The 21,639-nt window shown below is 38.0% G+C and overlaps 1 protein-coding gene across 13 annotated transcripts in view; it reads left to right on the forward strand.

Moving 5' to 3' along the window:
* sox6 (SRY-box transcription factor 6) overlaps positions 1-21,639 on the forward strand; it is a 524,097-nt gene that overhangs the window by 204,305 nt on the left and 298,153 nt on the right. For all 13 annotated transcript variants that reach the window (XM_016993151.2, XM_008107320.3, XM_062977163.1 and 10 more), the window contains one exon: positions 20,947-21,184. In XM_016993151.2, the coding sequence (XP_016848640.1) occupies positions 20,951-21,184 (234 nt within the window). In that variant the 5' untranslated portion in view covers positions 20,947-20,950. The remainder of the gene's footprint in view (positions 1-20,946; positions 21,185-21,639) is intronic.

Raw genomic sequence — 21,639 nt, forward strand, 5'->3', positions numbered from 1 at the left:
GGAAGGACCCTCAGTTTTCCCCAATATAGCCAGCAGTGAAGGATGATAGGAGTTGTAGTTCAACAACACCTGGCAGACCACTAGATGTTTGTCCCTGTTTCATATTGAGATCTGCCCTAAACCATGACATCTAAAAGAATCCACATGTCATCCTAAATTAGAAAATATACATAATATAATTTCTGCTAAATCTCCTAATTTGGGGATCAGTAAACAAGACAACATCAAGAACCTCTCTCTAATTGCCTTCTGTTTTTCTGTTTCATATATACAGAACACAAACAGAGACATCTTTTGAAGATTATATCCAATACATGTATGATGGAATAAAATATGCCTTTGAGGCATTCAGCATTGTCAGTGCAAAGATCAGTATAACTAATTGACCAACTAACTTAACCAACCAACCAAACTATCTAACCCAAATAGAACATAAACAATTAATAAATAAATTACCATGGTATAAAATATAGGTAAAGATGTATAATGCTGTATTGGCCTACCAGTTCAGGTTGTAGATGTCCTTTCTCTCCATATTCTTCTGAAGTAGATACCATTTTAGGAAAGTTAAGACGGAGCTTAAGACTAGGTTAAATCAAGTATAGCAGAATGATGTGCCCCAAAGAGCTTCATATCTAGTTTTAGAAACAATGTTCATGTGGCCACTTAAAATTTGCCTCCATGATTAGATGTGGTCTTCTGACAGAAGGAAATTTATTACAGGCCGTTTCCGAGTTACCAAAATTTGATTTACAAATGATCCATAGTTACAAATAGGAGTGAGACAACATGAAGTAAGAGAAACCTATCCCTAAAAAGGGAAATTTACTCCTGAAAGAGTTATCATGGGAAAAGGTGTCTCCACTGAAGCTTTCTCACCAATCCTTGTTTCCACAGCAAGCCACATTTTTCAAAATCCAATTATCACGAGGACAAAAAGTGAAGTGAAATTTTCTGAACAGAGGCACGGGCAGCAAAACAAACACCAAAGGGGTGTTAACCGTTCTCTTTCCTATCCAAACACACACACAAACATATGTAATGTGTTTTTCCTATGGAGTAAACAACAAAACCACTGAACCATATCACACCAAATTTGGCCACAAAAGACATAGTCACCCAATCTATGTCTTTCAATAAAAAAACCTAGAAAAATAAAGACCAAATTACAGAGAACAAGAAAGAGCCGTTCTCCCCTTGGCTGCCAGTCAGAAGGGTAGGTCCTGCCCCTTTCATGTCATACTAACCCCCTCAGTCACAATGACGCCTGGGGACAGGCAGGGTTCACTTAAGCCTCTTCCACACTGCCTATAAAATACACATTATCTGTTTTGAACTGGATTATATGGCAGTGTAGACTCAGGGCCCTTCCACACAGCTATATAACCCAGACTGCCAAAATAGATAATCTATCTACAACACTCTGAAAACAGGGGAATTCCAGACAGGAAACAATCAGGGACAGCTAACACATTCCAACAAAGGATTCCCCCAGAGAGAAAACTGAGGAGCGAGAGAAATAGTGTGTATTATCAAAGTCATTATTATTACTATTAATATTATTATTGTGTTGCTGTGAACCATGAAAATGAACACAATCACACGGGGGAAGCATTGCTGAAGCAGTGCTGAAGTGTGCTGGCTCCTATAAAGCTTTCATTCCAGTTGGGGGCAGGGCTTCAACAGAAGTCTAGCGATGTCATATGATGGGCAGCATGCTCATCTGTCAATGGATTGTCCCTTTAGTAACCTAGGACATTAAAAAGGTGCAGTGGGAAATAAGTATTTAGTCAGATACCAATTGTACAAGTTCTCCCACTTAAAAAGATGAGAGAGGCCTGTAATTGACATCATAGGTAGACCTCAACTATGAGAGACAACATGTCAAGGACAGAACGCCACAAGATAAGATATAACAAAGTTTATTGGAGTTACAGAACCAAAAATGCCCGTAAAAGACAAGGGCTAGGCAAACACTGGCCTTAAAAGTAAAAAGACACAAGAAAAACGCTCAAAAGATAAACCGGATTAAACCGAAGTTTAATCCGGGTTAAACCAAAATAGCTTACTTCAGCCTGGGACTTAAACAAACAAAAGCTGGTGAACAAAAGATTCAAAGGAATGCAAAAAACTGGCAGCAGATGCTTCTCTGCTGCCAAAAGCTATGTTTGAGTAACTAAGAGGTTACTCCTCCACACAGCAAGCAATTTCCCGATACAAACACAGCATTCAAGGGCAGAAGCGGTCAGCGAAGTTCCAATCCGGTCCGAAGGTCGTAAGGCAGGTACAGACGTTTGTAGTTCACCAGGTCCAACGATAATCACAGGAAGGAGAGTCCGAGGCCGTAGTCAGTCAGTCCGTAAGTCCAGAGTAAACAGATGGCATCCGTCAAGAAGACGACGGAGGTCCAAGCTAATAAGATTAAGCACAGGTTGCACAACAAAAGCCCACACAGTTCCTCCCGCCGTCTATGCCCAATGTCCTTGGTAACTTACATAGTCAGCAAACGAATCACACCCGTCTTCAGGAATTTCCCACAGAGAGCCCAAGCGTTCGTCCAGATTACCTTGCCCAACGCAATTAGCCATTGCTTCCAAACCCCATTTTATGCCAGTTTACAACTCCTCATCACTATCAGCTGTTACCCTAATTCCAGGCGTTTCCTCATCACTTTCCTCATCAGAACTGAAACACCTTTGACTACGCCCCACAGCATCCCCAGCTGTGGATCCCGTCCCATCCCTCCAGCTTGTCCACGGGTCTAATCCTGAAGGTCCCCAATTGCCTTCCATACTATCATTGCCAGTGGCACCCAAATCCTCCCTCACACGAGTCCATTCCATGTCATCCTCCTCTGAGCTAACCATCTCTTCCTCCATTCTCTCAGTAAAACCCTCAAAGGAATCCTCGTCAGATGGTTCTGCAAAGATATCCCGCAGCCGCTTCCTTTCTCGCTCCTCGAGAGTATCTGACTCCCGAGGAGTCTTACGACCACGTCTCCCAGTATCGGAGCCATAAGGCTCAACCATAACACAACATGAGAAAACACATACAGAAAATCACATTGTCTGATTTTTCATGAATTTATTTGCAAATTATGGTGGAAAATAAGTATTTGGTCACCAACAAAAAAGCAAGATTTCTGGGTCTCACAGACCAATAACTTCTTCTTGTCCTTCTCTGTCCTCCACTCATTACCTGTAGTAATGGCACCTATTTAAAGTTGTTATCAGTCTAAAAGACACCTGTCCACAACCGCAAGCAATCACACTCCAAACTCCACTACGGTGAAGACCAAAGAGCTGTCGTAGGACACCAGAAACAAAATTATAGCCCTGCACCAGACTGGGAAGACTGAATCTGCAATAGGCAAGCAGCTTGGTGTGAAGAAATCAACGGTGGGAGCAATAATTAGAAAATGGAAGAGATGCAAGACCACTGATAATCTCCCTTGATCTGGGCCTCCACGCAAGATCTCACCCCGTGGGGTCAAAATGATCAAAAGAACAGTGAGCAAAAATCCCAGAACCACACGGGGGGACTTAGTGAATGATCTGCAGAGAACTGGGGCCAATGTAACAAAGGCTACCATTGGTAACACATGCCACCTCCAGGGACTCAGATTCTTCAGTGCCAGATGTGTCCCCCTGCTTAAGCCAGTACATGTCCAGGCCCGACTGAAGCTTGCTAGAGAGCATTTGGATGATCCAGAAGAGTATTGGGAGAATGTCATATGGTCAGATGAAGCCAAAGTAGAACTATTTGGCAGAAACACAACTTACCGTGTTTGGAGGGGAAAGAATGCAGAGTTGCATCCAAAGAACACCCTACCTACTGTGAAGCATGGGGGTGGCAACATCATGCTTTGGGGCTGTTTCTCTGCAAAGGGACCAGGGTGACTGATCTGTATGCAGGAAAGAATGGAGTCATGTATCATGAGATTTGGAGTGCAAACCTCCTTCCATCAGCAAGGGCACTGAAGATGAAATGTGGCTGGGTCTTTCAGCATGACAACGATCTCAAGCACACCACCAGGGCAACGAAGGAGTGGCTTCGTAAGAAGCATTTCAAGGTCCTGGAGTGGCCTAGCCAGTCTCCAAATCTCAACCCTATAGAAAACTTTTGGAGGGAGTTGAAAGTCCATCCTGCCCAGTGACAGCCCCAAAACATCACTGCTCTTGAGGAGATCTGCATGGAGGAATGGACTAACATACCAGCAACAGTGTGTGCCAACCTTGTGAGGACTTACAGAAAACGTTTAACCTCTGTCATTGCCAATAAAGGATATATAACAAAGTATTGAGATAAACATTTGTTATTGACCAAATACTTATTTTTCACCATAATTTGCAAATAAATTCATGAAAAATCAGACAATGTGATTTTCTGGATGTGTTTTCTCATGTTGTCTCTCATAGTTGAGGTCTACCTATGATGTCAATTACAGGCCTCTCTCATCTTTTTAAGTGGGAGAACTTGTACAATTGGTATCTGACTAAACACTTTACCCCCACTGTGTGATGAGGTCCTTAGTTTTGAAGTCAAATCACCACAGATCAGTATGTTGCTTGAATGAACCTAGTTTCACTTTCTACTTTCCATATCAGCCTTGGGAAGATGAGCAGGAATGAAGCTTAGTTTTCTCTTTAGAATACAGAGAAATTTTGATCTTTGAATTAAATTCCTTCCATGTGTTCCAGATTTCAACCCTCCCTCATCTTTAACAGGAGGGTTGGAGGGGAAGCAGGTCCCTGGCCAAAGCACAGGATAGAAGCTGCTCGGCTTTATTCACATATGTTGGCTGGAAATTCAGACAGTCATCTTCCATTTGTAACCTACCACTTTTCCATTTGTTTCCCTACCAATTCTCCTATCTCCTGTACTTCTACATAATGTCCTTTAGGAAGGGAAAGACAGAATAGCTAAATGTTGTCTATCTGGAAACATAGACAACATCAACAGAAGGCTGTAAAGCCACATTTTCTTCATTGGATACCTATTGTTAACGGATGTTGGAGCATAAACCAGAAACACTTGAATACCAGTGTAATTAGCAATGAACATCATATATTGTTTACTTTCCTATAATAATTTATTCTTGGTAAACAGAAGTGGAAAAACTATTACAATAAGGAGTGGCAAGTGAAAAATGGACAGTTCTAAAGAAACTGAAATTCTTTTATTTCAAATACAGATCACATGTTTTATTTGAAAGACATAGGAAAAATCAGGTCAGAGATGAAAACCACAATAGAAAGAAATTTTATTTTCAGTTCTTATGTACCACAATAGGCACTAAGAGGAAATGTTTCAGTTGTATAAGGAAGGACCAGATTTAAAATACTAAAACTCAGAGCATATTAATTAAAATTAACAGAACATTTAATTAAAGGGGATTTAGTTTCTGTTGAAAAAAAATATGTCAACACAACTTTTAGTGGAACATCTCTTTTTTAATGGAATCAATGGATAATATATGTGGCCAGAATTGCATGAAAATTCATTAAAAGCGAAGTTTAAAATGTAGGTTTGAACACCTTGGATTCACAATATAACTTCCTTTGTACTCCTATAGTCCAACATGCAAGATGCTTTCTGTAGCTTTTCTAAATATCCTAGTATTTGGCATCTTTTTCTAACTTTCCACTTTTGAAATTTTGGCTTTTGTGGGTTTGATTAGTCATGGATTTGATTTAAAATGTTCTCGCTAGAACTCTATAGTCAGCTTCCTCCAGTCATGGTGATGGGCCTACAGGTTTCTAGAGGGAATGCATCTCTAGCAGTCTTTAGGTCCTCATTCTCTGGCCAGCTTCCAGTGGAAATTGACCATAGAGTTGTTCTGGAGAACCTAGAGATTCTTAGAGAGGTATTCTTTCAGGTAAAAAAATAGCAATGTCTTTATTCATGGTTTTTCACTTTCACAATGGCCCTGTGCCCCTAGCCCCAGTGAATGTGGAGGGCTGACTGTATCGTCGTCTAAACTATATCCCAGGAAAGTGAATGGATACTTACACCCAATTCTGCTATACAGAAGCCAGGTTGGAACATCCCTGAGATTTGAAGAGCAAATCTGTAAACAGAGATCAGGAAGGAAATAAAACTGATGTCATTATGCCTCATATGAATTCTACCTCTCATGAAATTTTTCTTTTAGTATTACATTAATTTACTACTTCAGTTGCACATTTAAAATACAGTTCAGACATTCAAAGAAAAGAGACAGATATAGGGTTATAGGAATGTACATATAAGAGATTTAGGGTGCATCTACACTAGTATTAATCCAGACTGGTACTACTTTAATTGCCATGGCGCAGTGCGATGGCATCCTGCGCTTTATAGTTTGGTCAGGCATCAGCACTCTTAAGCAGAGAAGGCTAAAGACCTTTAAAAATGATGATGATGATGATGATGATGATTATTATTATTATTATTATTATTATGTTTATGTTTATTTATACCCTGCTTTTTTCTCCACAAGGAGACTTAAAAGCAGCACTCATAACTCCATTACAGTGAACCATGGCTGTTAAAGTGGAGTCAAACTGCATTAATTCAACAATATGGATGCACCCTTAGTGTGAATGGTTTTCAGAATCTCATGCTCACAACCAGAGATTTAAGGGATGGAGTGGCTGAATTGATGAAAGAGGAGAGTTTTAATTGCCTTGTGGTGGTAGTGTACTCTGTGTTCTACTGTTATGTGTTGGAATCCCATCAGTATACTATAGACTAATATAGAATAATAACTGGGCAATATGTAGATATTACTACAATATTGATAAACCAGATGGCAGTATAAAAGGCAATTGTAAGACAGGTAGGACAACACAATCTGGTACTATCTAGCTGGCTATAAAGCTTCTCCTTAGTGTGCATAAGGTGAACAACAATTCCTCAGTGGTTGTATAAAAATATACATGTCACATACACTCTTGCTTTAACTGAAATGCATTTCATATAGAAACACCTTGTTTTTTTAATGGCTCTTGTTATGATTGATGGTCTTTTGGCTTTTGCTGATTCTTGTCCTCTATCTCCTTTAATCTGATTTGTGATTCTCTTTATCTTCTTTAATCTCACCTCCATTGAAAAAACCTGAAATGTGAGGTGTTGTTATCTACCAAAGAGAAACCACCATGTGCATATCTCCATCTGTATCGTGGCTGAGCATTGATTTTATAGCACAGTATTAACTTGCTATAGTAGGTCTTTGAACCAACATTTGAAACAGCCATAAATCTTTGTGACTTGTGGCAAATGATGATCAGGTGGTGTTTGAGAAAAGCAGCTGGGCCTAATGAGCGTGCCGGGACAAGTGGATTGCACTCTGCTGGGGCATGGTGTGCTTTCATATGCTTAATCAACTACAGAAATCCACCCAAGTATATTTATATCAAGTATATCCAATTTGGAAATCTTTTGTAAAAGATCTTGTTTTATATTGATTATGATATAACTGTAGACCTATAACCTGTGAGCAATTGAAGACGTTCTGGCAGTATCGGACCTAAGTAGCAATAGATGGTTCATTTCAGTTTGGAGCTTGTCAATGTTGACTGAGGAATTCTGGGAGTTGTAGTCAGGAGAAGCACATTCTCAAGTGCTGTAGCTTCTAGCCTGTGCTGCATGTTTTTCTGCCTGATTCATCCCCTTTTTTAATGTGCAAACTTTTTAAATTTTAAATTTTAACAATTAAAACATGAAAATTCACAATAAAATAATGATTCCAAAACACATTTCTCTTAAAATATGCCTTTCCAAATGCATTCTTAAAAATATTTGTTTTGAAGCCAGAAGCTACATCAAGTGCCGGGGTAGTGTAAATGGTGGTGGATTATGAAGTTTTGGCTCACTTTTGTAAGCCTTGGGGGTATTGATCAGCTCAAAGTTCTCGAAGATCAGATTCCTCATGCATTGCTAGACTACAAACAGGAATTTTCATGGGCTAATCTTCTGAATGACTTCAATGGAAGACTATTTTAAAGATTTGTGAGTTTTTTTTTAATTGTAGAGAATGGAGGGATGTATTTTTGTGACAGCGTTAGTGTCATTTGTGCCATTTAACTTAACTTTTACAGTATTTGCATGTCTTGAGGGCAGCTACAAAGATATCACTTTTTTGGTCTGAGAAGTATGTCATTTATTAATGCAATTGAGATGTGCTAGAAAAGCTCAGCATTCTCTTTCCAATTAACCACATTTTACTGTGGAAGTTTTTCTGCTTCATTCTGTTAAAGGAGTTATCTTTAATATGCATCTTGTAGAAGACATTACTCACTACTTGGGAAAGTTCTGTGCTTTACTTTTAATAATAATTGTGTGTCTTTAGGGTTTGTAAAAGCTTTCAGCCTCTCCAGAGAGGAATAGTCTTAGATGTCATGTTGTGTGGTTCAGTAAATGTGAGGCACAGAGCTATTTTTTATTACTCATTGAAAAATGTTTGAGCCCAAGTCACAAATTCCACAGTAAATGTGGGCATTGTTAACTTAGCCTGCCTTGCCTCCTGCATCTGAAAGAGGGCTCATAGATGCTTAGTTCACCATTTTCCCCTTACTTTCAGGATACTGTTAAACTCCTTTAAAGTTATTTTTAACACTGTGTTTGAAAACAGCAGCGTAACTAAGTTGAAACTACTAGTTGCTATGGATCCAAACTGCAGATGACACTAGGAATAAAGTTGAATATATCAAATAGATTCACTTTCAGCCAGAAAGGTTTCCAGAGTGAAAACTGCCTTCTATTCCTTTAATGAAGGTGTAGGAGAGGGGATTTCAGCAGGTCTTACTTATTATTACCTAGTTGTGTTGTGAGCATCACCTGCTCAAATGCCTTCTTCTATATAGCCGTTATTGAGACAGAAGTCATTTTCAGTTTTTAATTCTGGCAATCCTAAATGGCAGAATGACTGGACTCATTTTGCCTCTAGTTTACTGAAAAAGTATGCCTTGCCTGCAGCTAAAAACATATCCAATCCATAAAACGTTGGATAGGCCCTCTTTGGACATAAATGTACCTCCTTTCTTAGAAAGCTTCAAGGTTCAGTGGAGGCATGTCATTGGAGAAAGTAGCAAAGAAATTGTCTTTGCTGCTTCCCCCCCCCCCCCCCCCCGCAGCCTGTCTTATGGTTCTCCAGGGAGCCTACTAACGGAAGGTTCTTCAGAAGGAAGAAGCTTTTCAGGAGGCAAAGATGTGTTTATTCTTGAGACAGATTTGCATTTTCTCCATGTTGTTTTGTGGCAATTACATTTGCATGTTGCGGATTATCAGTTGTATATTATTACAATGGAAGGTGACAATTTGATTGTCTTCAATTGCAGAAACAAGTAATTTCATGTTCAGCAAGATGTTAGGTAACAGTGTCTCACAGTACTGAATGCTCCTGGCAATGTAGTTTGGCACCTATATTTAACTGCTGTGTTGCTTGTGCAACTTCTGCTGAATCAGAAATTCTGTGCCCGCTGGAAATGTTTTTTAGACTTGCATGGTAGGTTTAAATTAAACCAACATTTTACTACTGGATTACAGTGATCACTGATTTGAATTCTCTTGGTTAGTCCCAACTAAAGTAGACCCACTGAATCTGTTGTTGAATGCTGAGTCAATAATTCTATTGATTCAGTGAATCTACTGTACTTGGAATTAATAGAAGGTTTCTGGCCATTTTACATTTTAGACCAAGGTACTGATTCAATGCTCTTTTGTAAAGTGTTTACACTGTAAATTTTGATGCCTTATATGGAGCAAAAGCTTTTGCTGAAATGGAGAATTCATGTTTAGGAAACAATACAGAGTAGAAAAGGTGCTTTGTTATAAAAACAAGTTTTCTCATGAATCCAGTTTTTTTCTTGATCTCTAGTCTAACTGTGGAACCATATAGAGGAAATACACATACTAGCACTTGGTGGCATATTAACCTAGAAGAAAAAGAGATTTCAATTTTTCCATGTTTAAATAATCTGTTTATTCATCTTTGAAAATAAACTTGTTAAATTTTCTTTGTGAGCTCTGGCTGAAAACAAACAATTCTCCAAGAGCATCGAAGACCTAAAACATTCAAGCCACTTCTGTAGATTGTCAGCCAAGACAGCCAGTGATTTTTATAATACAGAACCACTAATAACATTTAGCTGAAACTTCTTTTGTTGGTAATAGTCCATTTTTAGTTATACCTCTTGTTCTGTTAATTGCTGCCAAATCAGCATGTAGAGCAGAGCAAAAACCTGTTGGTGGATCTGTTGCCAGTGCCTTTGTGGTTCTTCCCATCTAGGAAAGCTCTCAGTGAAGACTACTACTTAGTTTATTTTTATTTTTGTGACCATAAGAAATCAGATATGCAGAGACGCATGGCAGAGTCATATGGTTTTAAAGACAGGCATCACAGAGAAGCTAATACTAACTATTTAAACAGAGGTAGTTACGTGATGTAACATTATCAGGAGAAACAATTCATGAGTCAAAGCATTCCGAGGCATATGAGCTCCAGTCCAAAGAACAGGCTTAAGCTATATAAATAAAGCGACAGCAATATTATTGGCTAAATATAAACCACAGAAAATATTAACTTTCTAGAGTTTGGAGCCGTATGCTCAACTGTTTCACTGGCATTGAGTTCATCATGTGTTGAGTTCTAATCTGCAAATTTCAACTTCTCCCCTTGTGCATGAGGAATGTATTTGCTTCTCTTGCTGTCTCTTATCTAGAAAAGCATCTCAGTTTCTTACGTTTTGTTCAAGACTGGTGCTGCCATGCAATATGGTGAAATGACCTGCAGCAGGTGGCACAGGGGGAGAGGATAGCCGAAGGTAACATTTATTTTCAAAAAGTGTTTTGTTGTTTTGTTGTGTGTGTGCGTGAAGAGGGAGGAGATTTGCCCTCCAATTCAAGCAGTCTAAAATTTGAAACAACATTGAAATTGCTCATGTATGCTGCCGATAGCAATTATTGAGGACTTTGTTATTTAAAACAGAATAACAGAAAAGCAGAGTTGGAAGAGACCCCAAGGCCATCCAGACCGCCCACTACCATGTAGGAACACACAATCAAAGCACTCCTGACAGATGGCCATCCAGCCTCTGTTTTCAAAGAAGACTCCTCCACACTCCAAAGCTTAAGCAGGAGGATTCAAAGGAATTCCCAGGGCTGTTTTGCACTGCCATATAAAATCCATATTAACTGCTTTGAACTGGATTATATGGACTCATATAATCTAGTTCAAAGCAGATACTGTGGATTATCTGATTTGATAATCCAGATTATATAGCAGTGTAGAAAGGCCCTCTGTTGGAAACTATCTATTTTTGTGGACCTTTGATCAGCAGACTGCAGTGGCTAAAATTTTCACTGTGGAAATCAGCAAATTTCAATGCCAGTTTTAGTATCCTAATCATACTACCACCTGCTTCTTTCTCATTTATCTTCAGCGTTCTACTCTTAATAAATCTTCTAGGTCTCCTATCTTTTAAAGTTCTTAATGTTGTGAATCCCCTAGCTATCAGCCTCCGCAATTCCTTAATTTCTTGCCCATAGATATCCTCTCCTATCTCTAGGTCCTATGGGATATCTTCCAAAGATAGAATTATATTTTATTCCCCCTACCCCTCAGCATTATTCTGAATTAGAATTACTTTGACATCACAACAATTTAGGAATTGGTTAAAAAAAGATTTCTTTGACAAACAATGAATGTCTAGGAGAAATAATTTTAGCCTATATTCTTGTACTCCATACATGGGTAACTTCTCCCCAGTTGAGCTGGGATAAACAGATAATCTGGCATCGGATCCTGGCAATGTGGAAAGGGCCTAAATAATATCATATTTTGCATTAGAGTTTCCAGTTTGTCTTTAATGAGAATGCCACATGCAAAACATTACGGTTGTTCATAAATACATATAGTAATCCATATATGATATAAAATGAACAATCTTTTGCTATATGGATTGAGCTGTCAGAGTGAATGCAGTACTGACTGCTGTTATTCATTTTATTGTATATCATGTGCCCATATACATTAAATGACAGTTGTTAAAATAGGTTGCTTATCCTTTATCTGAAATGCTTGGGACCAGACATGCTTTGGATTTGGGTTTTTTGTCAGATTTTGGCAAATTTCCATTAACATGGAGATGGGACTGAAGTCTAAAGCTGAAATTACTTTATGTATCATTTTCACACATGAAAGCAATTTTATGTAGAGTATATTTATTGCACATGAACGTTCGTATACATTAGACTATGAAAAAGAAAGGTGTGATTGCTTCCACCACAAATATGAGCAATTTCAGATTTTGGAGCATTTAGAGTTTCAAAATTCCAGATAAGGGATGCTTATTATGTAGGATTTTTTATGGTGGGAATTTTTTACATATCTTAATGAGTATACCAGTGTATATCACTATAGGATTTTATACTGAAACACTGCTAACTACTGAGGTGTCAGTATCCAGAGCTGTGCAGTATTTTACTGCTGAACCACAAGTTGTTACACTAGTTTTCCATTCAGAAATTATGTGTTAGGAGCAGATATCTTTGGCGATTATTCCTGTACAGGCTCGTTCCAGTCAGGTACGTCCCTTGTAATTGGATATCATACATTATAATTTTAGGAAGTAACTGTTTGTTCTTAAATGTCAGATGGATTACAGTATTACTGCAACCATTTTTTTCTCTAAATTATGGCTACTTAACATGTTTCATGGGGCAGAATTCCAAATAATCTTGTACCACAGTTAAGATTTTTATTTTCACCAGTTCAATGAAGTCATGTTCTTCAGATATGTGTATGTATTCTTATATGCCATAATATAGAAAATTATTTCTATGACTAGCTTTCTTCAGAGCAAAATGAATAAGTGATAATTTATTGCAATAACTGAAACTGAAGCAACAATTTACTCTAAAGCACATGCACTTTAACACCTTAGTCTTGGTGCTATTTGAGCCATCTAGAGTAGTAGTTCTCCCATTGGCTAAGCTGGCAGGAGCTTCTAGGTGCTGACACCTAAAACAAAACTTAAGGATGCCAAACGTTTGGGAACTACTGCTTTTGTAGAATAGGCTGTAGATGCTGTGTGCATTTTGGGGGATAGGGGAGTGACTCTTGGAGCAAGAAACAGGAGCAGCATTGCAAAAAATTAAGAATAGAGACTAGGGCTGGAAGAGAATAATGAAACTATGAAGTAGACCTAATTGTGTTCTTTATTAAATAAACACACATTCATGAGGGAACAAATAAGACAATAATGCAAAATCATATTTTAGAATGTTTCTTTGGATTTAAAGAAATTTTCCAAGTTAAGAGGCAAATTGACCAGGATAGCAGGATACCCTATCAGTTTTTATAGTTAATCTATAAAAGTAAAGGTAAAGGTTTCCCCCTGATGTTAAGTCCAGTCGTGACCGACTCTGGGGGTTGGAGCTCATCTCCATTTCTAAGCCGAAGAGCTGGACAAGACACCTCCAAAGTCATGTGGCTGGCATGACTGCATGGAGCGCCATTATCTTCCCACTGGAGCGGTACCTATTGATCTACTCACATTTGCATGTTTTCGAACTGCTAGGTTGGCAGGAGCTGGGGCTAACAGCGGGCGCTCATTCCGCTCTCGGGATTTGAACCTGGGACCTTTCGGTCTGCAAGTTCAGCAGCTCAGCACTTTAACACACTGCGCCACCACCAGTGCCCCCCCAGTTAATCTATACAGAATCTAAAGGAGCTATTTAAAGTGCTGAACGTATTTGGTGGATCAGGTTCAAAATCTTGATAGTTCATTTGAAGTCTAGGATAAAACCTAGAATGGGCTACTGTGCCACTGACAATGCAGCCACCAACTGCCCTTGGACCTGAGAATGTTTTTCTTGGGAGAAGATGCTAGACTGCATCCCAGAAAGGCAGTGATTTAAAGACCTGAGGCCTAGGATATCTGTGTATTGCTTTATAATCTAGCCTTCCTAAAGGAAGAAAGAGATGGCTTGCAAGAAGAAAATGAATTCTTTTATTACTGGTAGGTACATTTTTCACCTATTAGGTATTTGTGATTTTCTCCTTTGGCTTCAGTCTTTGTTAATATCAAGATATATACAGACATCACTTTCACAATGAAGATATTTTGCCCTAACTATATTATTTCAAAGTAGCATCAAGGATTTCTGAGAGTGGATATTTGAATCATATTGAAAGGTCTTACTTTCAGGTAAAAGCTTTCTATGGCATACATTTCACAAAATGGACAGTAAGCCAGGAATCACTCTAAGGAAGCAGTCAGTCTTTACTAGGGAAAGGATTTCTCCAGAAGGTGGTAAAATGATCCACAGGCAAGCATATAGCCGGGGGGAGGGGGGGTGGGGTGGTTGAGGGGCTTCAGGCCCACCCAAAATTCTCAGGGTGGTTTGCGAGAAGGCCTTAAATGTATTATTTAAAGTGTTATGTTTATTCATATCATGATCTGATCACCATGCTCAATATATCCCATATGTATGGGTTTGCTAGGGTAGATCCTCTCTCACTCAGACTCAGCCCCCCCGAACCAAAATCCCAGCCCCCTAACTCAAACCCCCCCCCCCCTCAAATCAAAATCCTGGCTACAGGCCTGTCCACAGGTAATACATTCCTCCTGCTTAACTGAATGGGTAGAGCACTAAATGCTCAGTTCAACTGAAGCAAGTGTTGGGAGTGGCAATTTTGGTTTGGTAGGCCACACTTCATATCAAGTGATATCCATGCCTGTAAGAAATTACTTTCAGTTACTCGTTGACTGCTCCTGTGGTCGTTCTTTGTTGCATAGGGTTGAGAACCACTAAAAATAATATTTTGGCCTCAAGTTGTGACTTCAGGGTTTTTTCATTTGCTCAAACACTGTTTTTGGCCCAAAAATCCCATTTTCAGGATGTAGGTTAAATGATCACATAGGTTGTTTTTGGTCTGTGGGGCACATGATCCCCACCTCTACTAAACACAACCTGGGTGTAGATCAGGCATGGGAATTCTGGAGCTCTCTAGATGTTGTTGACCACATCTTCCATTATCTCTAGCATTTCTCACCACTCACTATGGTGGGTAGGACTGTTGTTGTAATTTCCCACTCTCTGTATCCAATCAATATTGATCTAGATCAAGGAACTGAGCAGGTTATTTCAGGAGCGGTGTGCTTTTATTTTAGCATGACATGGTCTGATATAAATTCTTACAGACATGCCCTTCTCTAGTTCAACTAAATGGATTGCCATACAGCGTATCTCTCCTGCAATGCTTTCTTAGTACAGTGCCTATAATTTCCTCTTATTTCTTTGCTATGAACTATTATAAACATATTTTTTAGAAGGGGCATGAAACAAATTGGATGTCTCTCTTTTTACGACTATACCACTGCAGACACTTGTTCTAGGAAAGTGGAATTGGATCCATTTGATTGCATTTAAATTTTTTCATGCTTCAGCAGTTTGGCTGGGAGCACAGTAAAGAAAAACCCCACAAGTGAGAAGAGTTTAGAATAATAGAACTTGATTTTGTGTATTATAGCAGCACCATTTGCGTCTCTTTAGTTAGGGTTGTGTCAGCACTTCCATTATAAATCCCTGTTTTCAGAGGTTATAAGTGGCAAGAGATTCTTTTCTGAAAAAAAGGAAAAGGAAAAAGTGTTTTGGGAAAAAATATAACTTCTCTCAGAGAACTGGTCTGTCATTATAAATTTGCCACGTACAAAAATAATATTAGGTAAACTAAAAAGTGGCATAAAGTCAAAACATATTCAAAACAAAAGTGATGGGAGAGATGTTTGATGAAAATACAAATGCTTCAGAGAATCCAAAAAATGTCATCGAGGTTTGTGGACGAGAGTTGAGGGATCCAAAAATATTTGGGTATTAAATCTTAGAAGTCCAGCTGGCATTTTTTTCCAATAGGAAGGGAACTCCTGGAAGAACCATAGATTCCTGAGCCACTTACAAGATTTATCAAGTCACAACTGTTTTTGAATGTTGATATTTATATTTTGAATGTTCATGATCAGAATGTGAAAAGGGGGGAATCCCTTGGAAGGAAGGCAACTGCTTCTTCCCTTTCTTTTGTGAAATATTCATACTTAAAGCATCTCTACCCAAAGTACTTCTATCCGTACTAGGAGAAAAATATTATCTGTATTTTTACTTGTAGGGTGCAAGCAAGTAGAGAGTGACTTCTGGAGGTAGTATTTCACAAATGGAAAATGTCATGCCTATCCTTAAATTTTACCCTCAGGTTTCTGTCCATAGACACTTACTTGAGAGTAGGCCTCAATGAAAACAGAGTGGTTGCATTCAGTGAATCTTGTAGTCATGCTAAATATAGCATTGGCTACATTTTGTAAACAACAATAGTATGAAACATTTGCTTAGAGTAGCAAACCCTGGATAGGATGTCGTTTTCTAATTTATTTTTAACTCTGTGTGCCATTAAAATGGATAGCTGAGATGAAGCCTCTCCTGTTCAGACCAGCGCAGTATAGTACTGTCATTTTGACTTTGGCCTCAGGTGGAAATGTCTCAGGAGAAAAGTGAAATCTGAACTCATTCTTTAAGGCAGGCATGAATGTCCTCTCTAGATTCCAGTCATGAGGGCAAAGACCTCTTTAGCAGGGATACATTTCAGCAGTCCAAAAATCTGGGGTTGCTCCTCCTGGATTGATTTGCTCATTGCAAAAGATGTAGCTAAAAGTAAAGATTGATGATGTTTTTACCCTGTTTACTCACTACAAGAACTGTAGCTGTGTTGTCAATATCTGTCTTTAGGAAGCTGAGGTAATGACACTTTCGCAATGTCATATCTTTAAAAAGAAAGAAAAGGTGTTTCTACTGTATATCCCTCTTAACTGGATAGCCCCCCCCCCCCCCCCCCCCCACATACACACACCAATAACGGTCACTTGAGGAATTACCCAAAGCCTGTTTATGAAATTGAGGTGAAGTCTTTCCAGACTAATTATATTCAGCATGTAATTTCTAAACTTCACTCTGAATTTTGATTTTCAATTAACATTCCCAATTTGAAGATAATTTTCTATTTAATGTAATTGCAGGAAATAATTTATTGGCTGATTAAGACCGAGGGCCCAGCCTTCCTTAAGAAAACACTCCCTAACAAGCCAGCCTTTAAAAGCCATCTCATCGCTTTGGACAGATTTAACCTATTTTTGCAGCTGCACAGTTGCATTTAATTAGGATTGTGCGCTGTTATTCATTGGTGCAGTTTGTAGTTAGAATTATTCTTAAGAGACATTTTCATTTCTGGGTTTGTGTCATGATTAATTTAAACTGGAAAAAGCAGCCAGAGCTTATTCCTTCTGGAAGACGCCAGTCCTGTTTGTAATTGGAAGATGCCTACTAATGCTCCAGTGAATAGAATACTCTTCTGAAGAACTGTTTTAAATGCAACATTGCCTTAAAACCACTGGGTTCACACTTTTGCTCGGCTGTAATTGGAATAGTGTGTGTAAATAACTTTTCTTTTTAAAATAAATCTTGCACCCAGGTTCCAAATACTTCTGCTGAGTTGGCCCTCTGTGATACCTGAATCATGTCACTGCAGCCCAAATGTGAAGGCTAGATGATGTTGGAGGGCTTCAAAATCCAGGATTTAGTATGAGACAGTCATTATTTAGCATTCTTTGAAATGTGCAAAGCAACCAGGAATCAGATCCTTCAATTAGTTTTACAATGAATCACCCTTAGTATAGTGTAGATAGTGTTTATTCCAAGCTCATTGTAATAATAATTGACAGGTCAATGTTTTGCACTCAGTACAGTCAAAACTTCTGCATTATAATTCTATGATCTTATTTATTTTTTACTAAATAGGTATCAGATTTTTAAAAAGTTTAAGGTTCCTCTAAAAAGTATTACTTTTATTTAGAAATGTGCATAATTAGATTAACTGTAACTATATTAATGCGCCATCCCACACTGCAGGACACTAAATCAGACTCTTCTGATCGATTGTAAGAAATTAAGCATTATCTGTTAAATCCTGTATGAAACTTGGTCTGCTCCATTAAAACCTCCTGTTTAAATTGAAATTAACTTAATTATTTTTCTTTACACTTGATATTTCCTTCACTGTAATATTCATGAAAGCATGTGTCAGATCTGTAAATTTAACTGTTAGTCTCAGATTTCTAGGCTCTTTAATCAGTAATTATTTGTCTATAGAAACAGTACTACTGAGTTAATGATTTGCTAATTTGGAAAATGCTCATGTGGTTTCCTCTGTTAACTGATTTGCGCATTTTTAAGGAAATTGTATGAAATCAATTATTATTAAAGAGTAATTAAGGTGGCGAATTCATTCCCGAATTGCTGATGCAGTTTTGGCATTCTAAAATTTCTAAAATGTTAATCTTTGTTTCCAACAACATACTTTAGCTGTTATTTTGGTTTAACTTAAGTGTGAAATAAAATTTCATTATTTTCTATTTTTACTGATACAATTTCCTCTTTGATTGATTTAATTGCAATCCAGTTATTGTGGAAAAGGCTTAGAGAGATAAAAAATTCTGTACAGTAGAGATACAAGTAGAAATTTTGAATGAGTATCTTTCTTTAGCACAGATTCTCCACATATGCTTGTATTACACATCATTTACCTTTAAACATGCTGTAGAAAATGCAAATTGCAGACACTTAATTGAAACTACAGAGGGCTACTGAAGCTGCACATAATTCATTCACTGAATTGTTTGGTATTACAGTTTTGATCCATTTTTCAAGTGTACCTCATTTATAGGAAAAATAGGGTAATTGTGTAGTTGTATTCGTGCTGACTGAAAAATAAATCCTATCGGATTCAGTGTTGTTTTCTACTGTGTTGTGACTATCATGGAGCATATGTGGAACTTCTTAGCTAGTGGCTTGTGAGTTCTGTTTTGCATGAGGAAAAGGTGTTGGCCAAGTTAGGAGAGGACTTCTGGTGAAAATGATAAAATACATTGTTCCTGCACATTTATGAAAACTAACAGAAAGTGTTAAGAATATAAATTTGGAAGGAAGTGGCTGAAGAAGAATCTAATTACATCAAAATTATTCATGTTGCATACTCTGCAACATTTCACAGATGATGGGGTTAAGATGGCAAAAATTAAAATGGAGAATGATCATGCAAACTAGGAAATGCTGCAGCAGTTTGCTTTTGTCTAGAAAGACAAAGTTGTACCTGGGAAGGGCAAGATTTCTCCCTCTTCCTCCCTCTCCTGTGAATTGAGGGCAAACTATTTTTGCAATTTCAGCTCTAATGGAAGTTTGCACTAATGAAAGTAGGTTGAGAACAAAGGAAGAGTGGAGGAGTGGAGGAAAATGGGATATTTTAAAAGCTGCGGAAAAGGTGTGTGTGTGTGTTGAGGAAAGGGGGACAGCAGAGGATTAACTGGAACTGTTTTGCCCACTCAGCACAATTGGAGGGTATGATGTTGTCTGAAATCTACAAAGAAATTGCACATATATGTACAGGGTGGGCCAGAAGTCACAAAGGTGCCTGAAGTTTTAGTAATTTCTTGAAATAAAATTGAGACAATTTTACACATAATGGAATTTTCTTTCCCATATATACTATATATGATGCCATGATAATATAACTTAAAACAAAATAAAATAGATCTTAAATTTTGAACCCTTTGTGACTTTTGGCCCACGCTGCACTATCATGGACACATCAGTTTTACTTGTCATGCTCCTGAGTCCGAGATGCATAGGACTCACTTGCAAAAGAGTGAAATTTTTATGGAGGGTCTAAAATATTATTACAATATTTAATCTGCCATTCTGCTAGCAACACTGGAATGATGATAATATTATGGTCAGTGGCTTCCGTAGGAAGAAGCAGTGCATCAGATGATATTTACACCAGAAAAACAAGCAGAACTTCTGAATACATACCTTTCATTATCACTGCTATATCATCTGATCTGCAAATTTACCAAATCTCTATATTCTTTGCACTTCTGTAAATATAAAATGGAGATGCAGCTCAGACAAATACAGCCAGAGCTGTTAATGTATTCTTAGAACTGAGTGTGTGTGGGGGAAAGCCCACACACTGAAGAACACCTACAAATAATTCACAGTTAGAATATGGTCTGAAAAAAATCTTTTTTATTCAAACAGAGATCCTTATCCAGGGATAAAACAAAATGTGTTTTCTCTTGAGTGCTGATTACTTAAATAAGACTTACTGAATCTGATGTGTTAGAAAAAGTACTTAACATATAAAATTAGCAATATTTCCATTGTTCACATCACTACTGCACTTTTGTTTTACAGATAATGATGTTGTACTTGCTGCAAAATATATAGGCACTTTCTGCAAAAGATCATGCACCCTCTTTAGAATTGTAGAATCATAGAATCATAGAGTTGGAAGAGATCTCATGGACCATCCAGTCCAATCCCCTGCCAAGAAGCAGGAAAATCACTCCCGGACAGATGGCCATTCAGCCTCTGTTTAAAATCCCTTTAAGAGATTAAAATAAACTATACTTTAAGGAAGTTGTTACCAGTTATATTATTTAAAAGTGAGTGAAGAAGATCTGATTGTGATCTCTAATACTTAGAGTAGAAATTTTAGGCCTTAAATGTTTCTTCCCTGCTGTGTGCCAAAACCAAATTGTACCACCGAAGTCTCCAGTTTATAGTACTCACCCAAATCTATTTAACATATTGGGTTTCCTGCACTTACTTTTTCATGAAAAAACTAAAATAAAACTCTAGAAATCTTTAAAGTTACATGTGTAACCTCTATTGAACTATGTCGAGCTTATTTTTGAATGAACACACATAACATTGCTATGCAAGCCTTCAAATTATCATATTTAGTGCAACCAAATAATTCTCCCTTTTATAGGGTTCCTGCATTTGCATTCTGGGTGTTTTGATTTGATAAAATGCATACATATTATTTATGTTCCCCCTTTTCTTATTTTGTAGAAGAATGTCTTCCAAGCAGGCCACCTCTCCATTTGCAGTTGATGGAGAGGAAGGAATCACCCAGGACTTAGCATCACAGGAGCAGGAAGAAGGCAACAATGAAGAGCTGGTGGCTTCCCATCTGCCTCTGCACACCTTATTGCACAACAAACCTCACTCTGAGGAGCTACCGACTCTAGTCACTACAATTCAACAAGACGCTGACTGGAACAGTGTTATCTCAACTCAGCATAGAATGGTATGTCCTGAATCAGTGGTGATTTTTTGAGTACCGTTTAGTGCTACTCTCGGGAAATGATGGTGACATGCTCAAATAGGTTGAAGTAGCTTCAATGATTCAATTGTATATGGTATAGACAATAGAAGTGACTTGTGGGTCAAATGGAAGGGAATGGAAAACGTTATCTGATAAAATTCTGCCAAGAAAATCTGCCTTAGGGTTACCATAATTCAGACTCCACATGTTTTAGACTTGTCATGAATATGTTTCAAATATGATGCTGATTACAGTGGTTGTATATCTTGGACTTTCTGCTTTAATGTTTTGAACTTCTGGTTTTAATGTTTTAACACTTCAAACTCCTGATCTGAGACCATAATAAAATTAATTCATTCATAACTCAGAAATTGTTTGAAAGCGCACAAGAATAACAACAGTATTAACAGTATTTCTCAAACTGTTCTCTTCCAGAT

Source organism: Anolis carolinensis, chromosome 1 (genome assembly GCF_035594765.1).
Source record: "Anolis carolinensis isolate JA03-04 chromosome 1, rAnoCar3.1.pri, whole genome shotgun sequence".
NCBI classification, from domain to species: Eukaryota; Metazoa; Chordata; class Lepidosauria; order Squamata; family Dactyloidae; genus Anolis; species Anolis carolinensis.